The 11,007-nt window shown below is 34.8% G+C and overlaps 3 protein-coding genes across 3 annotated transcripts; all 3 read right to left on the reverse strand.

Moving 5' to 3' along the window:
- Positions 1,128-2,882, reverse strand: LOC109225098 (probable carbohydrate esterase At4g34215). Its single transcript, XM_019389690.1, has 2 exons — positions 2,406-2,882; positions 1,128-1,409 (listed from the first exon to the last, which is right to left on the reverse strand). Exons 1-2 carry the CDS (start codon positions 2,880-2,882, stop codon positions 1,161-1,163), a joined length of 726 nt encoding a protein of 241 aa, XP_019245235.1. The 3' UTR covers positions 1,128-1,160.
- LOC109225131 (probable carbohydrate esterase At4g34215) lies at positions 5,694-7,055 on the reverse strand. Its single transcript, XM_019389714.1, has 2 exons — positions 6,388-7,055; positions 5,694-5,974 (listed from the first exon to the last, which is right to left on the reverse strand). Exons 1-2 carry the CDS (start codon positions 7,042-7,044, stop codon positions 5,723-5,725), a joined length of 909 nt encoding a protein of 302 aa, XP_019245259.1. The 5' UTR covers positions 7,045-7,055; the 3' UTR covers positions 5,694-5,722.
- LOC109224993 (low-temperature-induced cysteine proteinase-like) lies at positions 7,458-10,482 on the reverse strand. Its single transcript, XM_019389581.1, has 5 exons — positions 9,935-10,482; positions 8,931-9,166; positions 8,708-8,848; positions 8,089-8,538; positions 7,458-7,943 (listed from the first exon to the last, which is right to left on the reverse strand). The coding sequence occupies exons 1-5, from the start codon at positions 10,428-10,430 to the stop codon at positions 7,845-7,847; spliced, it is 1,422 nt and encodes a 473-aa protein (XP_019245126.1). The 5' UTR covers positions 10,431-10,482; the 3' UTR covers positions 7,458-7,844.

The following is an 11,007-nucleotide window of genomic DNA, read 5'->3' on the forward strand; positions in this document are numbered from 1 at the left end:
CACAAAGACAGTGGATATCTCATCCGACAGAATGGATGGTTCCTAATCTTGAAATTCTGATATTTTTTCTTTTCAATATTTGAGGACAAGATGCTCTTTTAATTCCAAGAAAATGTGAGTAGTGACTCAGTGGTACGTGTTATACTACATCAAATGGCCCCTATGTTATGAAAACGTTACTCAACTTGGTAATTTAGGCTCAAAATTGTTGGGCTTAAACGGCCCAATGACACTCTTAACATGGTGTGATATTGTCCGTTTTGGGTCAAGCTCGCACGGTTTTCTCCAAAAGGCCTCACATCATTAAGAGATCCCTACACCTTATATGTAGTCTCCCAATCTTTTCAGCTACCAATGTGGTACTTTGTTCGCACGCCCAACAAAAATGAATATTAATATTTTCAAATAGGAAATAACCCGATCTTATGACTATAATATAAAGATTCAATTCGAGAAGAAATCACCATCACCCGTGGAAGTTGAACCATGCGAGCTGGTATGAATGTGATGGAAAAGAGTAAACACAAGATATTTAATTTTATGAATTTATAATAATCGTTGTGTTCTGCATATTCAATATGTATCTTCCATGTTCTTATGTAACTTCTACAATTGTGAATAAATACAAGTAGCGAGCGAGCAGGGCCGGCTCTAATGCACAAGCCACTAAGGCAAGTGCCTTAGGCCCCCAATTTTTGAGGGCCTCATATTTCAATAATAGTTACTAATTGCAGGAATTTGATGTATGGGAATTGTTACATAAATTGTCAGTCAGATTCAATATTTACCTTTTCTAGCTAATATACATAGATTATATATATTGACAATACACAATTATACATATATTATATATGAATCATTTATATATTATACATCCACCAGCTATTTTTAGTTTAAGAGATTAAGTGGGTGGCTATTTGGGTTAATTCTTCTTTCTCTTTAAAAATAAATTGAATTAAGATAGAAACTATAGAAAAAAGGCCTCATATTCATATTTGGCTTTAGGCCACAAAATATATCGAGCTGCCCCTGAAAGTGAGACGATTTATGTAGTACCAAAATGAACGATTTAATCATCAGACTAGTCTAAAAAGAATTTCTTTTGAATAATTAACAAAAAGCAGCATTAGGGTTGAAAGAAGAAGTAAGTCGATAGACTACTACATCATATGATAAATCTTGTTTGAATTATTTTTAGAAGATTCAAATTTGGCTTTGAGAAATGCCTCAGCCATCATATTACCAAGTTTGACTTGGCCTTGGGTTGTGAGATGAATGCCGTCCGAATTCAATGGTAGACCCTTAGCATCAACCTTTATTACATTTGGGAGATCAATATCAAATTGTGCTTGTCTCACTACATCTACAAATTCTCCTACAAACGGTGGTTTAGGATAATTTAGAACAGCCTGCAAACAAAAAAAGAGTTTAACTTCTGTATGTTAATAATGTATAATTAGAAATTGTCGACAGTAATCATAACTTGTATTAAAAAAATGCAGTAAACAACTACTATAACCAGTCGAATACAATGATAGTGTAAAACTTACTCACCTTGTTATTGTATAAAAAATTTAACTAAAAAAAGAAATTGAAGTTGTTATACAACAACAACAACAACAAACTCAGTGAAAATCTCAGAAGTGGGATCTAGGGAGCTAGGGTAGAGTGTACTTAGACCTTACATCTACCTTTGTGAGGGTAGAAAAACTATTGTTGATAGACCCTCTTTACAAAAAAGATGAGAAAGAAGCAATAGCAGCGAGCAGTACCGACAACACGATACTAGATAAACCGAAGCGAAAGAGACAAATTGCAGTTGTTTTGATTTGAGTTAAAGTTCCGCACATTGACAATGTATATGTTTTTAACAACATCAGGTGAAATTGACTTACAACAATAGATAACTCTTTGTATATACGGTAGTTGGGAAAATAGAGTGAGAACATGTTATATCCAGCTGAATTGCATTAGTAACTGTTGGATTTTTAAAGACGGGGCAACAAAAAAATTAAAAGTATTGATTGAAAATGTCTCTCAATGATTTTATTAAGCATAACACGGCTTTAAATAGCCAATCAGGAACAAAAAATCTAGATAATTTAAAATTCAAAAAATCTAAAATATCTCAACTAATTTAGACAATCTAATAGAAATTTAAAATTGAAATTCATCCTAAAACCAAGCAACTTATTATGCTAAAAAAGTTACTGCAGTAACTGAAAGCATGAAAATTTCAAAAATTTTTTATGCTATTAGTATATATAACTTAAATCCATTTTGATTAAGGATTATTATCTTATGTAAAAATCACTTGAAAGAGAACACAAGAACATGAAACCTATGTGTAAATCAAGCAATAAAAGAGTGAAAGCAATTAAGGATTTATGTATATAGTTAATTACCACAACAACAGGAAGCAGAGGAGAATTCAATTCAGTACGTAGGTCTTGAACAAACTTTTCAAACTTGGATTTGTAATATTTTGCAGTGTATTTGTCCCTTGAATCACTCTCACCATGATACCACAAAAGTGCTCTTAATGTTCCACCATCTCTAAGAGAAATCTTAACTCTTTTTCTCAATTGTTCATATGGCAAATTTCCAGGAACCCAAGCATGAATTCCAGTCCCAGACCTTGAACATGGCACTAAACCAATTACTCCAAAATTTGGATCTTTTTTTAGAATTGCATTAGCAAAAGCCATACCAGGACCAACTCCACAATTAGAAAGACAATCAACTCCATAATTAAGGGGTTCATGTGCAATTTCCCACTTTGTATTAACTCTAAATCGAAGAATATTATCTGGATTTGGTTGGGATTCAATAGGTACAATACCATCCCAGTAACCATAGCTTACTCCACCTTGACCTGCCATATTGCTTTGACCTGCTAATATAAATATTTGTTTGTTTAATCTGTCAGTGGTTCTACTCGTAATTAGACGATGATCTTTGTCTTTACTACTCATCCAACGTAAGTAAACCAGAACCAAAATAAACATCAAGATTAACAATATTTCTTCGGTTACATTTTGTAACTTGTTGCACTTGAACAACATCTTAATTAATTCGGGAATTCCTCCCCTTAGTTTCTCCTGTTGTCCCACTTATTCACTTCTTATGGTACAAGCAAAATACTAAATAGAAATTAATGATTATGTTGGACTCTAGAATGTCATTGGTTACAATGAATTTTTTCTCACTAGAATTACTTTCCATATTTCTGTCAATTCCCCTTCTTTCTCTGTTTACATGAATTGGAACAACCTGATGTATTAACATGGATTTCATGCTAAGTAACAATATCAATGACAGTTAAGAATATGATATTTTTCTAGCCCTCTTTTTCATTTGTGCATTATTGCGTTAAATATCTTTATCACCTGAAATTAAATGCATTTATTTTTGTTTCTATACTGAGCTTGAGTTCTTATTTTAGTGAGATCTCAAGATAAGAAGTACCTAGCTTGGCAGCTTCAAACAGATATATACATTTCGAAGGGAATTAGTGCATGAACCATAAAATTTTAATTAAGAGAATGCGTGATTCTTTCTATTTTAGACCTAGTACGTACGTTGAATGTAGATTGTTTATGAGGTTGCGGAACTGAAATTTATAGTATGGTATTAGATTTTAGAAAGAATTAGGCTTTGCTCGTTCACGGTTCACACGATAATTACCAAAAATGAATAAACTTTAATTTCCTTAGCTCAAATGTATTACTTCTAGGTCCATCTGTACATGTTTATTGAAGATTGCGTTGTAGTTGAATGTCGGAGAAAAGCTTTTGCATCGACGAATTTGAGTGAAATTTTGAGAAAAAACAGATACAAGTTAGAATCCGTATAGTGCTGATCAACGCTGAGAAAATGTAACGAATTTTCTGTAATATATCAATAGCCGAAAAATATGTTTAATTCTCGAATAGGTTACATTTTACATAAGTTCAATTAAGAGTTGAAACATTAAAGGTTGAATATACTGATCACTTTACTTGCATTAGTTCATTGGTTTATGTTGATTAAACTGTCTTGGCAAAGGTGAATTCAAAATTAATATAAGGTGCACATTGAACTGTTGGAAATCAGATCGATATGTCCATGCACACATAGCAATCCAATTTTCAGAAGCAGCAGATGTTATGTCCACGAAGAGACAAATCCGAAAATAAAGAAGATAAAGAACACCAATTTTAATATGGAAAATCCTTCCAATCGAAGGTAAAAACCACGGGATCCAAAAAGCTCCACTATAACAATAAGAGAATTACAAAAGTCCTCCAAATAGACTACACAACAAGGGCCAACTCTATGAACAACCCACACACCATGCTCAAAGCACCAAAATCTGTGTTCGATGGAAGACTTATAAGAACCAATATCAGATTCCCAATGATGTCACTGATGTTTGACGCAAATAACCAATATTTGGCATCGATTAAGAAACCATCCAAACAAAGCTGCAGCGAGTGGTCCGAAGAAGTTGCATATCTTTCCAAAATGTGTAGGTATATGATTGTTAAATCTATGTGTCCAGTAAGTCTTTATTGCATTGAAAAAGATAGCGAAGTATAACAGTATACCACCAAGCGCGTAGAAACCGATTTTGCAGCTCTTGCTGGTGGATACGAATTTAGTGTGAACCTCCGAAGCAAATGGGTTCCGGTGACCGTTCTACTCCGATGTAGGTCCGCCTCTAGTTATAAGTTGTATCTACCAATTTGAAAAATTTTGTAGTCTATTTTTCCTTAACATTATCATCACCGGTTGTTTAAAGAAATTTTAAAAGGAACAGAAAAAATTTAAGTTTAATCATTCAGCTCTTGAAAAGTCTTGAAAAATCTATCCGCATTTTATGCTAATGTAAAAGCAACTACTCGAAATCATCAAGAAGCCATTATAAGAATATACTCAAGGTAAAAAAACAGATTCGAAAATGAAATCTCTATAATAAAGAATTGGAAGAGAGCGAGAAATTCGCAATTCGTCTCTCTACACATTTTTTAGAGAGAGTGAAGTAGTAGCCTATGGTACAAAGACAAGAAAATCCAGAATCATTGGTCAACAAATGTTCGCTAATTAATGAGTATTGTTTCACTTCTGCTCTTTCAGCTTCTAGCAAGTCAATATTTTTTAGTTTATACAGTTCATCAAATATAGATATCATACATAACTGTGTGTTGGTTACGTCTAGGTGGCAAACGGGCGGGTCAGGTCGGATATGGGCCAGGCCGAAACGGATAATAAAAAACGGATGAATTATCCGATTCGACCCATATTTAATACGGATAAAAAATGAGTTAACCGGCAGATAATATGGGTAACCATAGTATCCATGGCTTTATGAGTATGATCATTTTGGGGAGAATTCCTAGTCTCCCAAACTTGAGGAACCCTCAATTTCAGGTTTTGCAAATGCAAAAGTTAAACTCATTGACTATCCATTTTCTAAATAGATAATATAGTTCATTATCCAACCAATTTTTTAGTAGATAATATGAGTGGTTAACTGTTTTCTTTTAACCATCTAGTTACGTCTATGATTAACATGTCAATGACTGTCTTCTTTTATGATTTCATATGACCTGTTTAAGAAAAATAGAGACCGGATAAATTAAAATAAATTGATTGAAAAGAAATTCATGAATTTTAGAAACATGTCTCAGAAGGAGCAACATACACAAGGTTTCTGAATTTCGTATAATGCTGAAAAAAATTAAGAGAATATATTAAAAGGTAAAACATATCTATTTAGAAAGGGAAAATTATTAAATCTGAGAAATGCATGAGCAAAGATATGACCAAGTTGAACTTGGGCAGGGGTAGTGATATGGAGGCCATCTGGACCCAATTCTAGTCCCTCTGCATCTATTTTTATCACATTTGAGAGGTTAATTCCCAATTGAGCTGCTCTCACTTCTTCTATATATGGCCCGACGAATGGTTCCTTTGGGTATGGTATGATAACCTGTATATATTGTAGTAATAATTAGTCGATTTTAAAGCGACACTAGCATAAAAAGTATTATTAACCACAATCTTTAGTAAGAAATAAATAAAATATGTCTAAAAATTAGAAATCGAAGAAAATTTATGTGACTCTCCAAATAATAATAATAGTGACATTCTTCGCCGTTGGAGAGTGCATTACATAAACTACAACAAACCACAAAAAGCCTTTAGGAAAATGTGAAAATTTTGACAATCAAACCTCTCTATAATAGTCTCGTTTGTTTTAATATTTTTTGAATGCTATAGTGTAATACTGTTATAGTGAACATATATAATAACATAACATAAAAAAATGGTCCAAAGAAAATTTAGCCGTTATAATAAAATGTTGTTATGAAGAATGATTGTTATGGCGAGATCTAAATGTACCTCGAAAATGGGGAGGGTAGGAGCATGTAAGTCACTACGCAAGTCTTGAAAGAAGTTGTCCAAGTTTTTCTTATACAAACTTGATGTATTCTTTGCTTTACCATCGCTCTCGCCATGATACCAAAATAATGCCCTAATTGTTCCTCCATTTTTGACAGCAAGTTTTGCTCTTCTAATCAAAGAATCATAAGGACTAAACCCTCGTCTCCATTTGTGTAGTGGTGTCCCTCCTTTAGCACAAGGTACTAGACCTATAACACCAAATTCAGGATCTTTTTTAAGTATCTCATTAGCAAAAGCCATTCCAGGTCCGAGTCCACAAGCACGTAAACAATCAATCCCATAATTCAGTGGCTCATGAGCTCTTTCCCATTTTTCAGCTGCATTGAATCGTAAAATTTTTGGATTTGGTTTACATTCTTGAGGCACAAAACCATCCCAACTTAGATTGGTGACAACACCATTTTCAATTTGCCTATGGACTCCTCCATTTCCAGCCATATTGCTTTGTCCTGCTAATATGAACACTTGTAAATTCTTATTGCCACCTTTGTGGCTTTCTTTCACTTTAACAGGACTCATCACCCAACTTATGTTAAACAAAAACCCAACTAATGTAACAATCAATATAATTTCTTGGCTCTTACCTGGCAACATATTGTAGTGAGTGAACTCTCTCTAGGAAAGAAACGTAGCAGGTTGGAGTGTTAGTTTTGAATCTTCTTGTATTTGTTTATGGGGAAAAGTAATGTCCATGTTCTGTGTATGCATTTTAGGTTGATTATACTAACATTTGTGTAGGATAGCTATTTTGGCACTTCCATAATCAGAAATGGACAAATGAAATGAATCTTAAATGTTTTCTTTGGTAAGCAACTAAACGCATTAACTACTAAGATTGCCTGGTTTTTTTCAAATGTAACATAACAATGAAAAATAATTGTATCGACGCTTTAATAATTTCTCAAAGAAACAATTTCTGAAATGCCATCTGTAACAGGAAGATTAGAAGTTAGCTATAGGGTGCTAAAACAAATTTGCAGAAAAGTTTAGAGCTTAGAACACTCATGTCTTGAAAGGTGGAAATTATAGTCTTTTGGTATTATTAGTGAAAGGAAAGTACAATTGCACCACATGGAATAATAAACTGCATTGGTGAAAGTAGCACATTAATCATCCTGATGAAGGAATAATAAGGACTATTTACATAAATCAGAAATAGCAGAATAATAATCTCTTCTTCAATCTTGTTTTAGTGCATTTCAAGCACTAAAGAAGCACTATACAGAAATCATCATCAGCCATCTTTGTTTGGATCACCTAACTTTCAGCTGGAAATGAGGTTTTGCAAATTCAGTGTACCAAATGAGAGACATCAAGCCGTAGCATGAACTTCTACATTCTCCATTGGCTCAAATTTGCTCTCTCATCCCACAGCATTCTAGCTTGAGACATTTTCAAGAAAAAGGGCTCTTCTTTCCCTCATTTCCGAAGGTACCAATAGGTTTGGCAAGAATGTGCTGCATTGCTTTGACTCCTAGTGGGTTGTTCTTGCTCTGTATCAACAAAGACATGATTCCATAAGTAAAGGAAACAACTTTAACTGTTAAAAAGACTTGCCGAAGACTATATAAGGAGACAACAACACTTCCCCTCAACCAATGCGGGACAATCTAACAATAACAAGCAGAGATCACTTACAATTGAGCAGGTGCCTGCTCTAACATTGCAGACAGGATAATCATGTGGGCAGCAACTGTTATGGTCTTTACAGCAAGTAGCTCCTTCCATGGGACAACAACCCCAAGCAAAGCAGTATTTATAGTACTCGTAGACACAGCAGCACGTCGTTCCAGCTGGGCATTCGTTATAATCATCACATTGAGTGGGTGGCTTGACTGGTGATGGAGGAGATGGAGCTGGTTTTGGGGGGTTTTGGCCTGTCTTTACAGGGTAAGAAGCAATTGTAGCAATACCACACAAACCCTTGGGGTTGCCAATGTTCCGCTGCATCCTGAGGTAGCCATTTTCTCCCCACGAAGCACCCCATGAGTTCCTCACGATCCAATAATCCACGCCATTTTCACTACCATATCCTACTGCAACCACACCATGGTCCACTGCTGCACCACATTTTCCGGTAAAGATACCCTGGGGCATAGGCGAATCCAAGATTTAAACTTAATAGGATCAACATTTAAAGTTTTTAATACTGAACTCACTGTAACTTTGAAAATACAGAAATATTTGTTGGATCTGTGTAAACACTAGCTAATTCGATCAAAAGATAACAAATTTACTGACAATAGGCAAGTAATACCGATTTATAGTGCTGGAAGTCTTTGCCACCAGCTTCGATAGCAACGCTGACGGGTTGACCAGCAACGGCCTTTTTCAGTGCCTTTTCATCATTATCAGGAACATCTTCATACCCGTCGATGGTGACAACCTTGGCATTTTTCTGCAAACAAAATATTAATAGTCACAACTAGTATTTAGTTCATTTCCTATAATCCCTTTAAGACAGAGAACACCATACTGACCCTTGCTTGGTCGCATTTTCCATCTTTGGCTTTGTAAGGGTAGTCTTCTTCAGTGTCTATTCCTCCATTTTTAATGACGAATTTAAAGGCATCGTCCATTAGACCCCCTTGGCAGCCTTGGTTGTCGGAGGTATCACAATCTACCAGCTCTTGTTCGGATAACGAGATCAGATTACCTGTCACTATCTTGTTTACTGCTTCAATTGAAGCAACTGCTGAGAAAGCCCAACAACTCCCTGTTTCATTTCCCAATTGCAACGCCAATTAAGAAGAAAATTATTAGTTGCTTTATGTGATATAAACATCATTTTTTCCTCAGCGTTTACTTATGCATAAAATGGAAGATAATCCAAGCAATCAAGGCTGCATAATTTGCCAACAAATTGACACAACTAGACTTAGTGAAACAAGTCCAAGGGTGTTTGATGGGCGTAGATAGGACTACAGACCAACAAAACCCAGTGAGTTCACACAAGTGACGCAGCCTTACCCCTACCCTGGAAGGGTAGAGAGGCTGTTTCCGATAAACACTCGGTTGGAGCTACAGACCACTGATTAGTAAATATTTAAGGAGCGAGCTAAAAGAAGGATCTCAGAGCAAACTAAGAAAGAACCCCTTTTAGAAATTCAATTTACAAGCATAAGATCTTGAACAATTGGTAGGTACTCCATAATTTTAATTTTAAGGTAAGAGATGCGGAAATTGGAGCAAAAGTTGTCAACTTCATCCTGCTGACCTAATTAATCATACTTAACCTTAAAACTAAAATTTACAATAATGCAGGGTCAACTGAACTTGCCATTAAAATTGATTTTAGATTAAAACTCATGACTCTGTGATTATTTTAATATCTTACCTTATCAAACTACTAAATTTTCCAAATTTCCATCAAAGCCATCAGTAAAGAAGGCATGGACAAATTTTAAACAGAAAATAAGTACGAATAAAAAGGAAAACAAAAACAACAGGTGCAGAGTCAAGGCAGAGGGTAAAAGGAAAATACCACATTGCCCTTGATTTTTGACGTCAACAAGAACACCTTTCTTCCTCCAGTCAACGGAATCCGGCAAACTATCTCCGACCTTAGGGGCATAACGGTCACTTTGGGTATTTAACAACCTGCTACGACCATCGGGCTTAGTACCCAAGTAGATGGACTTGTACTCCTCGTTGGTCAAATCAGCAAACTGAGTCAAACCCAGCTTGTAACTTTTGTCAGGCACAGAGTTATGTTCATCGATGTATCTAAGGTTATCTTTAAAGATCTGAAACCGTTTGTCCTTTTCTCCTAAGGCGTTGTACACTTTTTTATGTTCAACTAGCCAAGATTCATATAAAGACATGACTTCATCGTCTGTTCGCCAGACCGTTGACTCGCCGTTCGTGTGATGTTTTTCGTTGTAGCTTATAATGGACATATCCTCCGCCGATGATGATACGGCGGAGAACATGAGCATTACAAGTATGGAGACGGAGAGAGTGGAAGTATGAATCGCCATGTTTGGTTGTTTAGTACTGAGGTAAGAAAGGGGATGGAAAAAAGTGGAGAAAGAACAGTATTATAAAGGGATGGAAAAGTAGGGATATTTTGGACAATTGGAAAGGTTCATTATTTAATTGTTTATAGAGAACAGATAAGATAGTTGAATATGTAAATTACTTGTAGGAGAAGATTGAATAGGAAAGAGAAAGAGAAAGAAATTAGAAATAGGAAGCAACTAGGAAATGAGGGAGAAGTTGGTTAAACACAAAAAATTCTTCAGAGAGGCAACTACCACGGTGAAAAAAATAATATACTCCCTTGGTTTTAATTTATGTAAATCTATTTGATTGGATAGAAAATTTAAAAAAGTAAATAAATTTTTTGAATATGTGGTATAAAATGAGACACACATTTTATGTGATTATAAATTATTGCATAAAGGTAATTATTTCTAAATATGCAATGGGGTCATTATTTTTAGCACATACTAGAAAGAAATAAATTCACATAAATCGAAATAGAAAATATATTTTTAGCCGTTTTCGAAAATAATAGTTGACAAATATATATATATATATATATATATATATATA

The sequence above is a fragment of the Nicotiana attenuata genome, chromosome 4, assembly GCF_001879085.1.
Source record: "Nicotiana attenuata strain UT chromosome 4, NIATTr2, whole genome shotgun sequence".
Taxonomy (NCBI): Eukaryota; Viridiplantae; Streptophyta; class Magnoliopsida; order Solanales; family Solanaceae; genus Nicotiana; species Nicotiana attenuata.